This window comes from Episyrphus balteatus, chromosome 3 (assembly GCF_945859705.1).
Source record: "Episyrphus balteatus chromosome 3, idEpiBalt1.1, whole genome shotgun sequence".
In the NCBI taxonomy this organism is placed as follows: Eukaryota; Metazoa; Arthropoda; class Insecta; order Diptera; family Syrphidae; genus Episyrphus; species Episyrphus balteatus.
Window position 1 is genome coordinate 27,095,166 of NC_079136.1, and position 22,275 is coordinate 27,117,440.

At 31.5% G+C, this 22,275-nt stretch overlaps 1 protein-coding gene across 1 annotated transcript; it reads right to left on the reverse strand.

The window, feature by feature from the left end:
* Nucleotides 1–5,728: 5,728 nt before the first annotated feature.
* Nucleotides 5,729–21,713, reverse strand: LOC129913778 (peptidyl-prolyl cis-trans isomerase G). The gene is made up of 8 exons (XM_055992628.1): nucleotides 21,255–21,713; nucleotides 15,051–15,138; nucleotides 14,355–14,384; nucleotides 14,153–14,292; nucleotides 10,301–10,436; nucleotides 8,282–8,405; nucleotides 8,020–8,220; nucleotides 5,729–7,951 (listed from the first exon to the last, which is right to left on the reverse strand). The coding sequence occupies exons 1-8, from the start codon at nucleotides 21,559–21,561 to the stop codon at nucleotides 5,906–5,908; spliced, it is 3,072 nt and encodes a 1,023-aa protein (XP_055848603.1). The 5' UTR covers nucleotides 21,562–21,713; the 3' UTR covers nucleotides 5,729–5,905.
* Nucleotides 21,714–22,275: the final 562 nt, after the last annotated feature.

Genomic DNA, 22,275 nt, shown 5'->3' on the forward strand with positions numbered 1-22,275 from the left:
AGCCCTGTTTTGTTGCTTTTAAATTGTAATATCTTTAGTTCTAACTTCAACTTTGGAAACTTTTATACATTTTTGAAAACTGCAATAACACGAAAAGTTTTCAAAATAATTAACCAGTGTCACACCATACAAATTTTTTTCAGGGTGTTGCTCTGAAATAATAGAAAGAAATTGAGTTTTTATAAAACATGGAACTATTAATTAATTTGCAGCAAAATGGCGTATGAAATAAAAAATATTTTGATTAATTTACTATTTCTTATTATTAGGCAATGTTTTAGTGAAAGAATTGTAAAAAAAAAAATCAATTATGAGCGGAGAAAGCAAAATACTGTTGCAAAGTCGGGATTTTTCGAAATTTAACAAAAACTGCATTAAATCGAAAACCGTAAGGATTTGGGATGAAAAAGTTACCAAATTCAGAGAGCCCTAAAGTTGGCCTATCAGCATATTTCGTTTGATCCATTACTTTTGGGACACCCTGTATATTTTTTTATTTTTGTGCCTGTGTAGTATGTTTATTAACTACCAGAAATTGTAATTACTATTCACGAATTTGGATACATGAAAATGGAGAGGGATACAATAGTAGGTATCTCTACTATAATTTGGCATTTTGTAATAAAATACTAACATACATAAAATACCTATGCATTATAAAATGTGTTGATAGGAAAACTATTTCTTGTCTGTATGTATGTTTGTTAGAAAATAATGATATTTATAATGTTTATTTTTGTTTGTCATGAATGATAGGTATTTTGATAAAATAAAACCAATAAACTTGCAATTGTGTTAGCAGTTTTTAAACATGTTTGTATGTATGTAGTTAAATATGTATGATGTACATATGTGAGTATGGAATGTTAAGTAGGTAGGTATATTGTTATTTGAAAGTTTTTTTTTTTTTTTTATTTGTTAAATCATGACAGATGTTACTTACATTTGTTTCATCGCATATGAATGTATGTGAAATGTATTCAAAGAATTCTGTCTTGTTGAAACATGCTAGATCACCTCGTTGATTTTTCCTTATTTCTCATCATTTACTTCGACATCCATGATCCATGAAATCCAAGCATTTGTTCGTTGTCAGTTCGTATTGGAATAGAAAACTTTGATTGTATTCATCTAAAATGCGTATTGTATCTAGCCGATATCACCGAAATTATCTCCTCCACACAATTATTTTCTTTTTCTTGTTTTTCTGTTTGTATATTTTTTTAATTTTGTATTGTATGTACATATTTTGTTTACAATTAATTTTTCGCACTCTCACTGGTTGATTTGTTTTTTTTTTATTTTGAAATATATTTTTTTATTTTTAATGGCACTGCATTATACTAATGAATGTACTTTTAAGAGGTGCATAGCTCAATATCCGGCTCGAAGGACCGTGAACAATAATGTATTCATAACTTTATAGTGGACTGTATAATTTATGATTAATAAATAATATAAATAAAACACAACACATTGTATTTGTTCTAATTGGACTGCGTGTCCTCTTTATTGAAAGATCTTATTACGACTGAGGAGAAGAGAGGGAGGGAAGAATAAGGAAACACACACGATCGTTGGTTGGTGTTGTTGGTTGGCATGTCATGCGTGTGTGTTGGTAGTCTTCTTCTCCGTGGTAGGCACGGATTATTGAACACATATCCATATAGCAAATTTAATGTATTAAAATAATTCGCTATGTATTTAAAAAAATATTGGGTTCCGTTATTTTTGTAGTAGATCTTCTAGACGACCTCCAAAAAAAAGGTGTCTGGCGGTGAGCAAGATATCTCTGATCCAAGTCACTTAAAATTGAAAAAAACAAAAGATTCATTTGCAGGAGAGACGAATGCAGGTAATGAACGAAGGAATAGTCAAAATTTAGATTTTTGACAAAATGGCGGCTTCCCAAAGAAAAAAATCGTTGTTTTTCACGAAAATTTACACTTTAAAGTGGCTTAAAAAAATCGAATTATTGTCAAAAACCTTTTTCCTTCGTTCATTACCTGACAAAAGTACCTAAGAAAATTGTGTAAAAATTTCAAGCCGATTACTCCAGCCGTTTCGGAGAAATTTTGCTCACCGCCAGACACCTTTTTTTTAGAGGTCGTCTAGAAGATCTACTACAAAAATAACGGAACCCAATATTTTTTTAAATGCACAGCGAAGGGTGTTTTCATAAACGTCTGCCTAACTTAGGCCTGCGTTAGTCGTGTTCATAAACTCAGATCTGCGATCGGACTAACTTAGTCCAACTGCAGTTTTGCTGTTCATAAACGTCAGTATGTCGTCAACATCGGGCAGATTGCGCAGCCAAAATTGTATTGCTGCAGAACTCAAAAAGAAATTTATTTGACTCTTGATTCGATTTTTTTTTTGTTAATAAATGTAAATATTGTTAAACAAAAATGAAAAGCAAACATATTAATTAGGGTGGTGCAAAAAAATGTTTCTTTTTTCATTTTTCAAAAAATTTAAATTTTAATGACACAGAAAATTTTGAAATCGTGTTTTTTGAAAAAAGGAGTTTGTATTAAATTTTTTCTTATTAGGGTGGCTCTAAAAAATGTTATCTTCTACAAATGCTTGAATTATCCAAAAAAAATCAACGTGGATATTGTTTTGACCAAATTATCGAAGAAAAAAAAATTTTCCATTAGGGTGGTTCAAATTTTTTTTTTTAATTACATAATTACAAAAAAAAATTATTTTTCACTGCAAAGAAAGTTTGTAAAACATGGTTTATGAAATATAATGTAAAATTGGGGTACGTATTTTCGAATTAGGGGGCTCAGAAAAATGGTATAGGTATTTAACATTTACGCTTGGAATTCAACCAAATTCAATTTAATTAATTCGGCATGAATCTAAAATTACTATAGCAAAAACGCACTTAACAAATTTTCTGTGCAATAAAATCATTTTTTTTCAAACGCATAAAAAAACTTTCTTGAACACCCTAATTAAAAATATTTTTAATTTTTTATTATTTTTTTTTTTTTAGAAGAGAGTATTTTTTTTTACCCACCCTAATGTAACACGGTTTACAAATTTTTCGTGTTATTAAAAACAATATTTTCGGGAACTGAAAAAGAAATTTTTTTCGCTTAAACAAAACTCATTCTATGGTAATTTTTTTATATTTTTTTTCTGACGTTTATGAACACTCAGTGACTGCTGAAAATTGTACAAACGCAGGCCTGCAATTATTCTGCAGAATTGGTGTGTTCATTATTGCAGCAAAGCAGAAAGACGATTGGACCGACGCAGATTTCCGACGTTTATGAAAACACCCGAATTCTTTTAATACATTAAATTTGCTATATGGATATGTATTCTTTATGTTTATATAATTAAATGCCTCTTCACAAAAAATCCACAAAAAAGAAGGTTTTTTTTTCTCTTACAACTAGATATAACCCCTTAACCCTTTGCTTCCTAGTGGTTTCAGCATGAAACCACCTATTAGTTACTTTGTTAGTTTTTTTTTACTAAAAAATGGACTTCTCCTTTTGTACTCTCAGCTCAAAACATTCCTTATACAATGTTATTACTAGTACAATCATTATTTTTTAATTTTAGTGTGGAATTAGAAAATATCAAAACTTTTTTTCAAAATATTTGTATTTTTTGCCGGGAGCAAAGGGTTAAAGTAAGGTAGGTAGCTTACTTTAAATAAAAAAATATATTTCACTTAAACTTAACCCAAAACAAAAAATAGTAATTTCTATGAACCACCAGCTCTGTAGATTTTTTACTTAACATTATGTTGTGTATGTAATGTTGGTGGTGGTAGATCAAAAAGCCGTCCACATTAATTCCACACTTTTCTACTTTTAGAACCAAAAATTAGGTTCTAATATTTGCCATCCATGCGGCTAGTTAAAGCAATATATTTTTTTTACCGAGGTGGGTCCTCTAATGACAAACTCACTGTTGTTACCCAGTCATGCATTTTCTAAATATCCAGCCCTATTCTGCTATTCGATTCACGTGAATCGAAAGTTTCCTTTTATTTATAACGTGTAATTGAATTTGAAAAACCTCTTTCTTTGAATTGCAGAGCATTTTTCTCGTCCTTTTTAGAAATTCACAAGAAAAATACTGTACTTAAATTTAATTTTAACGTTCATTTTAATGCTTCTTTTTTAGACTTTCACGTGAATCGAATAGCAGAATAGAGCTGATCGTTTAAATTTTAGATAGACCACTAAAAAATAAATTGTGAAATAAAAAGATTTGCGGACATTTTTTGAATTTTTTTAAGACTGTTGGATTTCCACATCAAATAAGATGTATATAATGCTCGGGATGGGGTCAAATTTCTGCCGGGGTCAAAATTCAGTTTTACAAAATTCTGCAAATATATGCTGGCAGAATTTTTAAAAAAAGAATAGAAACAAAGGAGAGTTTTGAAAAACAGAATTTTCGTTAAAAAAGCAGAATTTTGAAAACCAGAATTTTGAAGTCAGAATTTTGACCCGCTGGAGCGCGCTCCCATAATACTCACCAAGTTAAAAGAATATTCGTTCTACTCAAATTAAAGTTTCCATAAATTGCGAAGCAACGTGACCACGGGTCTGATAGTATGTACATTAGGGTGGCCCATTTTTTATTTTCACTGTAACCCACTTAAAAACTTGTTGCATTTGTTGTTTTTTTTTTTTTAATAAATGAAATTTGTTTATGAAAACTCGTTTGCAGATTAATTTTTGTGCAAATAAATAAAAAAAAAGATTTCTCAATGGAAAAATATGTTTGGTTTCTTGGAAAAAAGAAAAGTTTAATTCTTATGACCAGTGTTAATAATAGTAATATCCAAAAAATATTTTTAAATCGTCAGGTTCTAACTAGAACAGTTTTGGGGCGTTCAAGAAAACTTAATATACTTAAATGTAGGAAATTTTGAGTTGTACCAAAGTTATTATAAGTACCTACTTTTTCACTTAGAAAAACCTACATCTTTACGACCATCTCCGACAATTTTACATTTTTTTCGTCAATAACTTATAGAAGCTGAGAAAATCACAAAATGGCGGCCAAACCACACGTTTTTGTGGCAAAAAAAAAAATATTTTTTTTATATTTGTCTCGATGTACCCGTTATTTGAAATATAAAATTCAAATCCTTTCCAAAAATTCTCAGATGATTCTCTAATACCTGTGGTATTCATCTTCACCATTGTAAGCAATGAAAAAAAGGACAAACCTATATTAAAATTTATAAATTAGATGCAATTGCTATTGAATATTAAAACATCATTCCATTTCAGGTAATATATCGTCGGTGAAACCAGAAAACTGTGTAACTCTATTTTAGCAAATTTTATAGGAGAGCAAAAAAACAAAATCGTTTTGAAGGCATTTGTATGAGTTTTCATTTTCTAATTTGCTAATAAATTAAAAACTATGAACTTTAAGGGGATTCTGAGTTTAAGCATTGTATATAATATTCTTATAGTACTCTCATGAAGTAGAATTTTCTATTTTGCGTCGCCACCGCTGGGATCGCTAGTTTATTTTATGTTTGAACCTTATGCAGAAAATTGAAGTGCAGATCTACCAAAAGATGTCGCTAAAGTATTTTCATGGATTGATAGTACTATAGAAATATATATACAAAGGTTTAAGGAACGGTAGATATTAGGTTTGTCTAACAGATGGCATTCAAATATAATTTTCAGAAAATTTGGAGTTACACACTTTTCTGGTTTCACCGACGATATGCAATTGTGTATTTTATTTGATTGATATTTTATTCGTGCATTTGTTAAAAATTATGTACACAAACCGTTAAATTGTTTATGTGCAATTTTAAATTGCACTTTAAAAATATATTACTGAAATAAAGTTTTTTAGTTTTGTATTACATAATAATAAAATAATGGTGACTTCAGTGCTTTTTTTAATCTGAATCAGAATCATTTGATGATTTGCTATGTTTTCTCGACTTCTTGGACCGTTTCTTCTTCTTATCTTTCGATGATCGCTTGTCATCTTTTTCTTTCTTTTCATTTGGTTTTTGATTATCTGAAACTTGTTTTTTGGTATTATCATGGACTTGTAGTTTTAATAAAGTTTCCTTCTTCAAATTTTCCAATTCCTGCAATTCACGAGCATTTTTCTCCTTTTCTTTTTCTCTTTCTTTTTCTTCATCTTCCATTCTTTGCTTTTCGGCGCGACGTTCTTCTTCTTTGGCAATTTCTTTGCGCATATGATCTTTGAATAATTGAAGGGCTTCAGCGCGTTTTAACATTTTTTCTCTTACTAGTTTTTCTTGATCTTCTTGAGGATTCGTAGAACTTCCGGTAGATTGATGAACTGGAGATGATTTTCTTGGGGATTTTGACTTGCAACGTTTGTGGTCCCTATGATCGCGAGAAGAGTTCGATTGCTTTGGTTTGCTGGGAGAGACAGATCGACGATCATAACTGCGGTCTCCTCCACGACTGTCACGTCTTCTCCGCGGGCTGCGGGAACGAGATCTATTTGGACGACGACGTCGATCAGGCGATCGTCTGTCGACTGATGACCTGCGATTGGCTGGTGATCGACGATCAGTCGATGATCTGCGTTTGGCAGGTGATCTGCGGTCGCTTGATTTATTTCGATTTGCCGGCGATCTACGATCATCAGAGTGTTTTCGATTGGCCGGTGATCTGCGATCGTCAGACTGCTTCCGATCAGCCGGTGATCTACGATCTGTAGATGATCTACGCTTAGCCGGTGATGATCTACGATCAGAGGTTGATTTTTGAATTTCCGATGACTTGCGATCAGCAGATGATTTGCGTTGGTCGGGGGATTTACGATCAACCGAAGGTTTGTCATCATGCGGAGATTTACGGTCAATAGATGCTTTGCGATAATTTGAGGATTTTGGTTCAGTAGAAGATTTACGATCAACAGGTGACCTACGATCAGCAGATGACTTTCTTTCAACAGATGACTTACGATTTGGCGACGATCTACGATCAGTAGATGACCTACGATTACCTGGCGACCGACGATCACCAGAAGATCTTCGATTGGCCGGGGATCTTCGATCTGTAGACGATCTACGTTTAGCGGGTGACCTACGATCAGTCGATGACTTGCGCCTTGCTGGTGATCTACGATCGCTAGATGAACGACGGTCTCCAGGCGAACGACGATCAGCAGGTGAACGACGATCACCAGGTGAACGACGATCACCAGGTGATCGGCGGCGTGCTGGCGATCGACGATTGCGGAAACGATCAAACGAACGTGACCTTTGCCGACGTCGATCTCCAAAACCACCTCCATTATTTCCACCAAATCCACGACGACCGAAATTACGACGGCGTGGAGATCGGAAATCAGATCTGCGATTGGCAAATCTATTACGTCTGTCGCCATCCCTGGAATTTGACCTTCGACGTCGGTCTCGCATCTCAGGCGATCGACCACGTGGCGAAACCCTTCTATCTCTTCGATCTTCTTTTTTCTCTTTGTCGTCTGATTTAAATTTTATTGGTGATTTCTTTTCCACTGATGCACTCCGTGATTTCTTCTCCTCATTTTCGCTTCCCACTTGGTCTTCATAATCCAAAGCATTCATATCAACGAGTTTCTTTTGATCCCTGTCAACAGACTTGTCCTTTGTGCTTTCAGCTTGGTTCTTTTTCGGTTGATCATTATGGTCCCGTTTCTCAACATCTTTGTCTATACGTTTCTTTTCTGGATTTGGCTTCTCGTAGGCATTTGCATCCAACTCGTAAAATGATTTTTTTGTGTCTTTGAGTCTAACTTCCTCATGACGTTTTTTGCGCTCTACTTCGCGTCTCTTAATTTCTTCGTCTCGCATTTGTTTTTCTTCTTCCATTTTTTCCAAATCAGAAAGTTTAATAGTTCTTTTTTGAGCTTGTTTCCAATGTGGCGGAGTCACACTACGAGATCGGCTGCGAGATCTGGATGGAGTACGATAGCGCTATTTCAAAAAAAAAAAAAAGAAATTAATATTCAATTTAAAGTAAAATTGATGATAGTTCAACTTACGAAAACTCCACGGCCTTTAACTACACGTCCGCTTCGTGATGTAGGAACTCTCTTTTTGGACCATCCAAATGCATTACGATTGCCGCTGTCACGTCGATTTCTATTGCCTTCATCTCTATCTTTACGATCGTCATTACGTGAAGCACTTTCAGAAGATACATCGCGCTTAGAACCTCCACGCATGAGGAAATTGTTGGATACCTAAATAAAATTAAAAGAATTAATTGAGTTGGTTAAATTAGTTCATCTTCAAGGAACTTACTTCTGGAATTTCATCAGGATCTATTTTTGTTACAGATACCAAAGGATGTATTTCGCCTTCTTCTAAAGGTTCTGAATTATCATTAGCTTCTTTGACATCGGTTCTTTCCTCTTCTTCTTCTGATCTATTAACAAAAAAAATAACATTTTTTACTTTGTTTTCCTTCTTATTAGACCAGTGCCGATGCCTTCAAAAACATTAAAAAGTACAAAAAAATCATAGTAGGATGAAACCCATTGGAAAAGGAGGTGAATATGATAAAAATGAAAGGAAAAATAAATTACGTGCGAACCAAGTTCGGGAAGTGGGTGGGTTGAGTTTTTAATGGTAAAAAATGGTATATCTCGATTTCCGGCAAAACTACAAATCCTATAGAAAAAATTTGTATGGCGAAGTTGTAGGTAATAAAAAGATCTACAGGTTTTGTATCAACAATTTTTTCACATAACCTCAAAATGTATGTGAAAAATTCAAAAAACCGAGTTTTTGGTTTTTTATTTTTATCTTTTTCAAAAACAAAAAATTTTCTACGAAATTTAGTGAAAACTTAGCTTATTATGTCCCAAATACACTGTAATTTATTTGATTTAAAATATTAATTTGTTTACCTTATTTTGACTTAATACCAAAAAAACAGCCTAATTTTCAATCGAAAATTCACGTGTCAAAATATCAGCTTTTTTCAAAAAGTCGGTGGGCATTTCGTTCGTTAAAATGTCTATTTTCTGATGGTGTAAAAAAAATTACATTAGTATACTATAGAACATTTTCTCGCAAAATTCAAAAAATGAAAAATGCTTGAATTCGAAAAAAATTTTTTATCATTGTTTACAATTTTGGCCTATTTATTCAAATTTACACTTTAATTACTCAAAAAACGTAAGATTTCATGTAACATTGATAAATGTTACGTTTTTTGAGTAATTAAAGTGTAAATTTGAATAAATAGGCCAAAATTGTAAACAATGATAAAATTTTTTTTTCGAATTCAAGCATTTTTCATTTTTTGAATTTTGCGAGAAAATGTTCTATAGTATACTAATGCAATTTTTTTTTACACCATGAGAAAATAGACATTTTAACGAACGAAATGCCCACCGACTTTTTGAAAAAAGCTTATATTTTGACACGTGAATTTTCGATTGAAAATTAGGCTGTTTTTTTGGTATTAAGTCAAAATAAGGTAAACAAATTAATATTTTAAATCAAATAAATTACAGTGTATTTGGGACATAATAAGCTAAGTTTTCACTAAATTTCGTAGAAAAATTTTTGTTTTTGAAAAAGATAAAAATAAAAAACCAAAAACTATGTTTTTTGAATTTTTCACATAAATTTTGAGGTTATGTGAAAAAATTGTTGATACAAAACTTGTAGATCTTTTTATTACCAACAACTTCGCCATACAAATTTTTTCTATTGGATTTGTAGTTTTGCCGGAAATCGAGATATACCATTTTTTACCATTAAAAACTCAACCCACCCACTTCCCGAACTCGGCTCGCCCGTAATTTATTTTTCCTTTAATTTTCATCATATTCACCTCCTTTTCCAATGGGTTTCATTCTACTATGATTTTTTTTGGTTTCAAAAATTATTGACCCTGGTCTATATAGATTAACAAATAATAATAATGCGAAAAATCAAAAAAACTGAAGAAAAGTATGGAAATTGAAAATTTAACAATTCTTGATTTTCAATTTACAAAACCTTGGTTAAGATCATTGCCGAGGAAAAAATTCAAAGTGTAACTTGTTTTTTTTTTTCACACAATATTAATTTATATTCAAGCATTCAGAAAGCTTTGGGCAGTATAGAATGAAATGATTATTTTTAAAAAAAATTGAAATATTCAGTTTTTTGTTTATATTGTGCACAACATTCTATAAATTTCACCATACTTCATATCTCTTATCTTTATCATTAAACCCCGAAAAATCCCTTGTTTTTTTTTGGGGCTTCTTTTCTAGATTTGTTTTTATATGTTATTTTTTGCGTCATTATTAATACTTGACATACTCATCTTGCTTTGCTCGTTTCTTATCCTTTTTCTTCTTTTTATCCTTGCGTTTCTTTTTCTCGCTTGATGAGTCCACTTCAGAACCCTCGTCATCTGAAGATGCTGGTCGTTTCTTTTTCTTTTTATCTTTTTTAACTAAAAAGAAAAATTATCGTTAGATTTTTGTATGTAAATACATTCTTTGTTTGAAGAATAGTTATTTAAAGTGACGTGGTGTACGACTGGGTAGTAAGTACTTGTTCTTATTTTCCTTCACATATATTTCCTATATTTGAGCTTCAAACGCAGTATAGCAATGATTAAAATATAAATCATTTTTTCTTAATTAAATGCATAGAGAAAGGAATACCTAGAGACGCGACTTCGGTTGGTTTTTCTCTTCCACCCTACAAGCTGCAATGAGAGGAAAAACTCCAGAGTGCTTATATGTGGTAGTTTTTTTAAATGGCACCAACACATTCAACTGTGGAGTTGTGCTCAAAACAATTAAAAACAATTTAAGTGCTCAGTAAAGGAATTAATTCATAAAAAAATAATATAATAAATTCAAAACACGAACCTTTTTTTTTATTTCTGTACATATTTATTGAAAGGTGGGTGGAGTGAGCTATTTGAGCTATTCAACATTGTATATATATTTCTATAGTACTATCAATCCATGAAAATACTTTAGCGACATCTTTTGGTAGATCTGCACTTCAATTTTCTGCATAAGGTTCAAACATAAAATAAACTAGCGATCCCAGCGGTGGCGACGCAAAATAGAAAATTCTACTCATTGTATATATATTTCTATAGTACTATCAATCCATGAAAATACTTTAGCGACATCTTTTGGTAGATCTGCGCTTCAATTTTCTGCATAAGGTTCAAACATAAAATAAACTAGCGATCCCAGCGGTGGCGACGCAAAACAGAAAATTCTACTTCATGAGAGTACTATAAGAATATATATACAATGTTCTACTTCATGAGAGTACTATAAGAATATATATACAATGTATTCAAGTTCATGTACAAACCAAAATCATGTTTAAATTCAAACTTTGTGAGGACATCTACTGGTGAAAGGAAGGTATTAAACGCATTATAGCCATTGTATATATATTTCTATAGTACTATCAATCCATGAAAATACTTTAGCGACATCTTTTGGTAGATCTGCGCTTCAATTTTCTGCATAAGGTTCAAACATAAAATAAACTAGCGATCCCAGCGGTGGCGACGCAAAACAGAAAATTCTACTTCATGAGAGTACTATAAGAATATATATACAATGTTATAGCTTTCACACGTATTCACAGATAGGAAAACAAGAGAAAAATAAGAGAGATGTTTCTGAAATTCATGGTATAAAAAGACAAGGTATGATCATTAGAGCCGCCATCTTACAAAATGGGGTAATAAGGTTTTGACGTTTGGCATTTGGCAAAGTCAAAAGCAACAAGACAAATTTGTTTACAACAACAATTTCAATGGGCTGGTCTGTCAAAACCTTAAGTAGCCATAAGTTTTGACAGTTCTCAATACTGAGTTTTTTCTAATGATCATACCTTCTCTTTTTATACCATGTCTGAAATTAAATTTGCGGGTGTTTTAGGCAAGGGGGGTACGAGTCGGCTCTCTAGGTATTCCTTCCTCTATGATTAAATGTATGAATAAAAAAGCAGCTAATATTACCCGAAGATTTCTAATCGCGAAAAGTGAATGTATGTCTGTCCAAGTGAACGATGGAAAACAAAACCACTTGCAGTCGCTACTAAAGTCGATACTTTTTGGCTGTTTAGGTACATAAATAAAAAAAAGGTAACGATCTCTTTTTGTGAATGTATGTGTGTCCAAGTGAACGATGGAAAACAAAAGAATATAAATAACTTCTTAGTATGAACAAAACAACGTAAAATTTGTTTATTTTGTTCCCTCAATATTATTTATATTTCATAAATTAACAAAAAATGGCTGAGGTTTTTAATTTCTTCAAAAAAAAAAAATTTAGTTTGTTTTGACGTTTTTTAGTGTGTGTGAAAATCTGTGTATATCCTTCTCAAAAAAGAGATTTAAAAAGGATCGATTCTTCGGGAAAAAGTAAATTTTTTTTTTCATTTAAGGAAAAAGTTGTTTGAAATTCGACATAAAACAGTTAAAAAAATTTCGAATTTTTTTTATTGGTTATTTTTTGTTGTTGTCCTAAAATTAAGGGATAACAAAAATGTAAATTTTTTGAGGTTTATAAAGTGACTGTATTTTTCCTTAACAATGGTCGAACTGTGTTTTATAAAGTACTGGTATTTTGTTGTTCCCTTAATTTTTGTACATTCGTGGAAAAAAACTGACTTAATTGCCATATAGACCATAATGTTAAGTCAGCTCCTATTTGTTATTTTGACTTCATTTTTTCGACCACTTGTCGTTGGGAAATAGAATTTTAAATTATTAATGATCGCCCAGAAAATTGAAGGCATGTTTTAAAAGCTTGAATATAAATTCAATAAAAGGGTTGACTTACGTTTTTTCGAAAACTTTTCGAACACGGGTATTGTTGTTTTTTTTTTTAAGATTAAACCCTCAATTAAAAATATCTTCCAAACAACTAATGTGAGGTGTGCTTTTAATAGTTCAATAAGACCACCTAAACCATACAGGGTTTTAATTAGGTCCATTCAGGCGTTCCTTTGTTTTCAAAATCAATTTTTTTTCATAAGCTAACCTTATCCACAGTAAAAATGTAAGTGATTCCGCCAATCCGATAAGACAACTTTTTAGAAAAATTCGACTATTTGAAAAACCCTTAACAAAATTGGATTTATGTTTGTGTAAAACAAGTGTTTAAAAAATTTTGTTGAAATGGACTTAGTCGTTAACAAAAAATTGAGAAATGAAGAAAATAGAAAAGTACGACCGTATATAAAATCATTAAGCGCCGTTTGCTCAATCAAAACTTAAGCATTTATGTTCAACATAAATCCTTATGTGCAGAGGAAAAAGTAGAGAATAAGAGTTTATGTTCAACTTAAATTATTTAGGTTTCGTTTCAGCAAATGGCCCTAAATCAGTTTTAGAGAAAAGTAAGACTTAGGGCCCCCGCACACTACAAACTTTCTATCGGCCGGTCTATTTAGTCGGTCTCTTAATCAGTATAGAAGTACAGTACCTTGCCATATTGTTAGGCCCAAGCGAAAAAAATACAATTTTTGTCGAAATATCTTAATTTTTTGTTTGTCTCATTTACTTACACTTATCAAGTAGATACGGATTCACTTAAAAAAAATTAAAGAATTCATATATTTTGATAAAAAATAACGTGCAAAAGGGAATAAGCCCCAAAAGAAGTTTTCTATGGAAATCATGCCCTGAAAATTTCCAGACGGGTCCAATACATAAATTTTTGTTTCGAAGAATAACGTGACATTCTTAACTTTATGGCAAAGGCGTGGGCTCTTACAATATACTAAAAAAAAGGTAATTAACTTGAGTTCCATCGTTCAAAACAATTTTTTTTCCAAAAATTGTGTTTTTTGCTAGAAGTACCTTTTTCATAGCATGTTACCTTGTAGATTATTGTCGAACGCATGAATAATGCATGAACTTAAGCTATTAAGTTTAATAATTTTTTAATTTCGTTTGGTTCAACTTGTAGTTTGCCATTGTCAATCAACCAACCAAATACCTATTTCCAAACTTGTTTCCTTCCATTGTCAATCAACCAACCAAATATGTACCTATTTCCAAACTTCCTGTTGTTATAGATTCCGCGAAATATTTGACTTACATTTAACTTACTAACTGCAACAAAGGATTCCTAGTTTCTTAATCTTATAAATGTGTATTTTATTCATGAATATTAATCTTACCTTTAACTTGTTTGATCAGTTCACCGCAGTTAGAAATGATAGCATCTTGCAGAGGACGAGAGTTCCTATCCACTGGCAATTGTTCCAACTGACGAACTACATCTTGTCCGGTAACAACGTGTCCAAATACAACATGAATACTGAAAAAAAAGAAAGAACATTTTTAATAACTAAATCACCAATAAACAAATATTAAACTTACTTGTCAAGATGTGGAGCAGGCTGTGTAGTACTATAACGAGAAACAAAAAGAACAAAGAATAATTTTTGCAATTTGTTTTGGTGTTGATTTAAATTTTTGAAGATTTGATTTTTTTTTTTTTTTTTGGATTTGAATTGCTGGATGAATAATTTATGTTTTTTTTTATTATTATTCTGTAGGTAATGTTCCTATTTGTGTCGATAATTTATTGTCATTGTGATCATCACAACGACCATAAAATTGCGAGAAGCAGAAGAAGTTTGCTCTTGTCCAACTAGGTAGTCCAAAAAGAATGGGGGCCTGATGGTGTACACAAAAGACACTTTATCTGCAGTAACAGCTGCTAAACGAATGAAGTTCTGAGCACATCCTCGCATGACACCATTACCAATGACATAAGGCTATTTGCAGCACTGAGTAGAAGACATTGCTATCACGTTAAACGAACGCTACGCCCTCAGCGCAACTGCTTATTTTTCATTTGGCTATATAACAATATTGAAAATTGATATTGCTTTAAAAAATGTAAATTAAATGCATTTTGCTAGTGTGATTTAGGGTAAAAAGAAATAAGAGGAAAATAAAATCAACATTTTAAAATAGTTGAATATACATCTTTAAAAAAATGAACACAGACATCTCCTGAAATGAAAGAATTTCCATTTAATCTCAACGCTTTCGAGGAGGTTTACTTACATAAAGAATTGAGAGCCGTTGGTGTTTTTGCCACGATTTGCCATCGAAAGCAAAAACGGGCGAGTGTGTTTAATTTCAAAGCTCTCATCTGGAAAAAAATAAGTTAAAAAAAAATTAATAAATAAAGTATTTTTTTAAAAAACAATTTTTGTTTTATATACGTCGACTCCCTCTAAGTCGAACTCTCTCTAAGACCCGTTTGCTGAATCGAAACTTAAGGATTTCAGTTCTACATAAATTATTATGTGACAGTTTACGCAGAGGAAAAAGTAGAGAATAAGAGTTTATGTTCAACATAAATTATTTAAGTTTCGATTCAGCAAATGGCCCTAAGTCGAATTTCCCTCTAAGTCGAACTTTTTCACCATTTTTAATGAACAATTTTGAAGAAAAAATATTAAATAAATCCCTCTAACTCGAATTTCCCTCTAACTCTAATCGATTTTCGAGTCCCGTGAAAGTTTGACTTAGAGAGAGTCGACTGTATATACAAAAGCTTTTCAAAAATATATCATTGTTCAATAAATATAAATATAAATATTTGCAAATTAACGATAAAAAAGATTTCCCTATTTGTCACGCGATGATTAGTGTGGTGAATTGGTCGTGCTAACATGCTAAGAATTATAGTGTTTTCGTTTTTTTTTTTCATTGTTTTGGATAAGCGGAACTTTAACAAGCATACAAGGTAGTTTCAGTCGAATTGCTTTCAATACTTTGAGAAATGACATGTAGTGAGGAGTTTTATTTAATTGTTTTAATAAATTGGATATTTTTATTTAATTTGATTTGACTTGGTTTGTTGGCAAATTTTTGAAGTCTAGCTTTTTTAGTAATGCTACATAAATACAGAAGACTAGCACAATATTTATAATGGGTTTTGACTATGAGAAAACATTTAGTTTTTTTTTTTGTTATTTATTGCTAACCTACAAAACATTTGACTGTTTGGTGGTCGAAGTCAAACTTATGGTCAATGAACAACTTTTTGAAAAATTTATTTGTTAAGAATAAGTAACCGTCCCTCAACCAAAAAAAACGTTATTTAAGACAAAAAGTGAGAAATTTTGACAGAAATCTTGACCGGAGGTGGAAGCAATGCACAAGAAACCACTCTCTTTTCGAAAGATGCTAAGGTATTTGTTTGAAAAGTTTTTTGACTTTTTGCTTACCTTTAAAATTTTCAACTTTTTGCAGGACAAGTACAAATCTTTCAAAATCTATAAATTTAAAAAAAAAAAATGAAGACCCTTTAAAACTTTTTTTTAGAAGAGTCAACAAACACTGTTTTGTGTGTTTTGAACTCAACTAGATAATCAATATTCTTAAGTTTTATTGAAATGGTATAAGTCGATTTTTGGATATAAATTGTATAAAAAAGAGGGCGAACACACTGTGCGGCGGCTTTCCGGATTTGTATTTTTTCATTTCTGAGGCCATTTGAAGCATGAGTTTTTCCATTTGCTTGTACCAAGAGTTCTTAGAACTATATTTCTACATGTTTTATGAATAAGCTCTTTGAGCCTCCCATTTGAATATGGTAATACCATTCGGTCGGTCATATTCTTTTTTTTTTATACAAGTATATTTCTCCCGATCTTCGAACTTTTAATACGATTAAGCTATGTTTCTGCTGCTACAATACAACTCGTTCCTATTTGCAGTAAATTGTACATATGTGTGTGCTGGATGCACAATTATTTTTATTGTTTAATAGCCATTTAAAAATACGGTATAAAAAAACATACAAGTCGCTTATGGGTGCAGTTTTATACTTGCAAAATCCTGATACTAGGATACACAAAATTTAAGTCGTAACACATAATGAACCATCCAAAAAAACTTTTGTTAAGTTCTAAAAGCTTGCCTATATAAAACTTTATAAAATTACCTTCTAAAAAAATGTCTCTGTTGAAAAATCTCATTAAAAATATAACAAGAATTATATTTTTACTGCACTTTAAGAGTTTACACTTTGCATTGGCTAGTCATCAATAGCCTTCTCCCATTGGAGGCTCTAAGTCGATGAACTAATACATCTAAAGTCGTCGGTATAATTATTTTGACCGATTTACAATTCTCGATCTGATAAGAATAATTTCTAACGGTTAAACTTTATATATGTAAAGTTGATGGTTATTTATTAAGTAGACTATGGTGAATCTTATGGTGGTCAAAGTAAGTCATAAGAGTGAAATTTGGCTCTCAGGCAGCTTTTTTTTGTATTAGAAGTGCTATTTTTTGAGTGGCATAAGTATTTTGACCAGCATTCTTTCGCAAAAAAATCAGTTCTCAATTGATTTGTTTAACAGGTAACGGGAATTTTAACTTGTAACAATAAATGCCCTAATTTCAATGTTTATTTGCGAAATTTTTTCATTTTTTTTATGAATCCGAGTGTAAAAATGTTCAACCATGGCATAAATGCTTAAAATATGCTAAGTATTACTTTATCTTACCAAAATTGAAAAAGAATATGCTGGTCCAAATACTTTTGCCACTTACAAAAATTGCACTTTTGATACTGTCTGAAAGCCACATTTCACTCATATGACTTACTTTGACCACCATGAAATTCACCATTACATACTTAATAAATAACCATCAACTTAACCTATATAAAGTTTAATGACGACTGTAAAATGTATGGCATTTAATAAAATAAAATATTTAACTTAAATGTTAAATCACCACCACCTGAGTTGAAGCACTTTTATGCACAACAGTGGCGAGGCGTGAATGATTTCAAATGGTAAGTCGAAGAATAATTAGTCACCAAGAAATTCAATTCCAAATTTTTAATGCATTTCTGCGTTTCAAGCCATGAAATTAAGCAATTTAAACGAATTCCCAAAAACATAAGATATATACATTTATAGTTTTTTTTAATAAAAAGTGTGCAAAGTTCTACGTTTTTCGTTCATAAAACTCTGCAAGAACTTTTTCTTAAAAGTCAAGTCTACTTTTAGTAATAAGAATTTAGAAGAAGTTTTTTCTACCTATAGGTATAAGTCTATCTTCTATGCATGAAATCGTTATCAGTTTTCAGGGTGTATACAAAACTTTTAGTAAGAGCGTCCTTAAACTACAATTTTGTTTTCTTCATAAAACTAAACTGATTAAAATTATTTGAATCCTCTAAGAGAAAATAATACCTATAAAGTTACAAAACAGAGCTTGAACAAAACCATACTTATCTAAAGGATTTTCCCGAAGTGAAAATTGCATTGGACCGTCACGTTTTCTACTTGAATATTAACTGGTAGAAAACGTTATTTTTCGGTACTTTTGAAGTGGAATTCTACCAACGTGTTCTTTTTTAGAAAACTAATTTTTGAATGTCAAAGAGTCATACTTGTATTTTATTGTATAAAATATATTTATTTCTTTTCAAAATTATTTTTTTTTTTCAAAGATTATTGCAAATAGAAATTTATATTTCAAAATCTTAGAGGTTAGCAAATGACAATTTGTGACTTCTGAATTCAGAACACTAAATTTAAAAAAAAAAATCACAAAACAAAGTTCTTGCTATCGACTTTTTTGTTTGTCGAACAATGATATTAAAGTCATAATCAAAACACTAAATCTTACTATCTAAAAACTTTTCACAATTTTTGCATTATGTAAATTTGTATTATTTTCAAAATGGCACTGCGTTCTGCTTGGAAGTTGGGACTTGCTGAATTCAATTGGGGCAGTTGTTCCACTTTATGGAAATTTCAGTTATTTTATGCTCTTTCTGCCAACAAAAATACCTTATGACATTAAATATAACATCCACGCATATTTCTTATCATAGTGGAAGCCTTTGACACAGCAGCCCAGTCGGGAGATACATACAAATTCAGATAATAAGTCGGAAAGGAGCGTGTTATTTTCTTCTTCTATAAATTTTCTTCAAATAAAACTTACCTAACCTACAACCTGCGCAACATAATTTGGCTCATCAGCGACATCAGCTCAGCGATTGCGCGATACACACAAATTCCCCAAATAAGTAGGAGGAAACCGTCTTATTCTACCTTTTTTCTTCCTATGAAAAATGAAACCTACCTCAAGCAGACACTGACATGCGCACTGCGCATTCATTAACTCAGCTCAGAGCGAAAATTATGAGAGATACATAAAAATTCACCAAAAAGTAAGACGAAGACGAAGAGTATCGTCTTATTTTCTTAAATAAGAAAGCGTGTATTAAACAGAGAGGTCACAAGGGCAGTAATAAGTAAATGAAAAAAGAGGAATGAAAACAAATTTGTTCTATTGTTTATAAGACGACATTTTTTTCGGGTTACCTTTTTTTTTGCTCTATAGGTCGTTTCAAATCAAAAGTCCTGACTCAGAGTTTATTTTCTCCCTTCCAATAAAATTGAGAACAAAAAAACAAAAAACTCAAATTTATTGGCTCATTGCGACAAATACTCTCAAAAATAACAACAAATCATGCTTGTTTGAATGAAAGAAATGCTAGAGAAAAAAATAAGCAAATATAAAATCTGAATTTGTTTATTTATGATTTCTATGGTGACGACTCCAAAATAATTGAAAAATAAAAATAAGATATTTACTGCGCAATTATACAAATGAAAAGATGTGAATAGAATTTTAAGTTTTGAATTGCTATCATATAAACTGGACATTTCTGGTCCATATTCACCTAGTCCTATAATAATATCTTCGGCAAAGTTATCCCAACTGCCTTCAAATGATAAATAATTAAATAATTGTATGTTTTTTTGTATTGTCCGCGGATATGGAGTGATGCAAGCCCGGGAGACTTGCCTCTGCTTTCTGAGGCTAACCCAGTGAATCTCACAGACGGACCAATTAATTAAAATAGGGATATCAAGAACTGTTCTTCATTATTTTATCGTATTTTAGAAAAAGTTCAGCTGCCTCATAAATGCTTCCTTATAGTAAGCGAATGAGTTTTTTTTATTTTTGCTCAATTTTCCATGGGACTTTTGATTTGAAACGACCTATAGTTTTGTATTTGTTTATGGAGTGAATTGAAAAGCAGATAGGTGTGTAGAGTAGAACTGAAAGAAGAGTATTTGAAATAATGTTGACAGCGTGTGCAGGTGTTGATTGAAATTATATTCATGTTGCCAGAAGTTTTTGTTGTTGAGAATTTCAAAAGGTAAGACGGAAATAATCGAGTTATATGAACCCTTCGCCACTGATGCACAATTACTGCCTTTTTTTATTTATGCTGGCAGAATATATGTAGCTCTTCATCTTTTTTTTGTTGTCAACTAGGACATACAAAATTATATTGTTCATCACACTGGAAAAGTGTTTTATGTTGTTACTAATAATGAACTATTCAACAACCATTTACTAAGTTCTTACACGCTTACCTAAACCAGATTACATTTTTGACTGCACTTTGTATGGGAGAGTACCCTCTGTGCTTAGATATAAATAGCCGTGTTCTATTAGAGGTGGTAGACGGCTCATGATAAGAAGAACTTCATCAACTCATGCTCTTCTGTCCGAGTAGTTGAGAACGGGCTGGTATGAAATTTGCTCGAATATGTTAGACAAGATTGAAGGTTGTAGGTAATATTAAAAGCAAATCCATTGTACTGATTTATCTAATACGCTTATCTTATGCTAACTCATTAGAGTACGATTGTTTATAATTATAAACTTAAACGTGGCATGAATACCTGCCTTAACTCGTAGATCTTAAGACACTTTGTAATTAGTTGCTCGAAAAAGTTTTATCTTATCTTAAAATAAATAGGTAATCACACTACTAGAAGTGCTATTCCGGATTCTTACCGTTTTTGTTTGAATTCTATGTATGCACTTTTTTAATATAAAGTTAAAATAAAGGAATTAAATATGATACATTGGTATCACATTTAAATAAAGGTATAATTTTGTATCAAAATAGAAACAAAAACCACAAGTCGACAACATTTCACCTCAAAATTGCTGACATACCTCAGACAGTATTATGAAGAAATTATATGAGAGGGATTATGGCCGACTGATAAAGAATGTACATAATTTTTGTATACGCAGTGAAACGGGGTTGAAATGAATATTTAAAAAAAAACCAAGCATTAACAAAATGAATTTGATTTTAAATTGCAATAGAAAAATACATAATAAAGCAATAATAAGAGATACCTTCAACAAAATATTGATTTTTAACAAAAAAGCATATTGTACAAGAATTTTACCACGTACCTTCGAAGGTTCCGCCGTATATAGATTCGCCACCAGTTCCATTATGAGCTGAGAAATCGCCAGCTTGTACCATAAAATCCTTAACCACTCGATGGAATATTACATTTTTATAATGTAATGGTTTTTCCGTAACAAGACCTAATCCCTTTTCGCCAGTGCATAAGGCACGGAAATTCTCAGCAGTTTTTGGTGCGATATCCGTGAACAATTCGAAAACAATTCGACCCGCTGGCAAACCACCGAGGTTAACATCGAAGAAACAACGCGCTCTTGGCGGTGGTTCTTCTTGTTTTGCATTAACAGTCATTTTAGTTGTTTATATATTTAAATATTAATTATTATTAGAATTATTTAATGCAATAGATAAGAGGGAAAAATTATAAATTTTTTATTCACTTTTTTGAGAGAAAGCCAAAATTTACTTTTTCAAAGAACCGACATTTGCAATAAAGTAAAATGCGTGTATGTGGTATTTTGACAGGAGTGATGAGAAAAAGTGGAAGGTGTGGAATGTGGATCGTGCAGATTTTTAAAAGACTTGTTTGTTTACTATGTTCAGCGGGAATTTGACCCAAAGCTAGGTTCTGTTTTTTTACTTCAAGTGTTACTAGGGCCGTGTGTGAATTGCGTTCAAAAGTTAAATCGGTGTTAAATTTTTGACACTATTGAGGTTAATAAAAAAATTTCAGCTGTATGGATTATTGTTTAAAATTTGTTCTGCCTTTTTTCTGCCATGATACTCCTTTTTAATAAAAAAAAAAAACAAAACAAAACCATCTGTAAAAAATAAATTTAATTCAAATTTAACCAGTTCCCAGAGCCCAATAAATTTTTAACAGCTGAAAATTTTTTATTCACCTCAATAAAGTCAAAAATTTAACACGGATTTAACTATTTAACGCAATTCACACACGGCCTAACTACAAAACAAAGATTAAAATAAAGGTGTGTTTAGTGCTATATAATAGGTCTGTTTGGGTTCTTTTTTCAACAAAAAAAAAATATGAAACCTGTCAAATTT

Coding starts and splice junctions, on each gene's coding strand:
- LOC129913778 (XM_055992628.1), bottom strand. CDS start 21,561: ATGACTGTTAATGCAAAACAAGAAGAACCACCGCCAAGAGCGCGTTGT. Junction 10,437..14,152: donor ACTGATCAAACAAGTTAAAG/GTAAGATTAATA, acceptor TTTTCTTTTTAG/TTAAAAAAGATAAAAAGAAA. Junction 7,952..8,019: donor TTAAAGGCCGTGGAGTTTTC/GTAAGTTGAACT, acceptor TTTTTGAAATAG/CGCTATCGTACTCCATCCAG.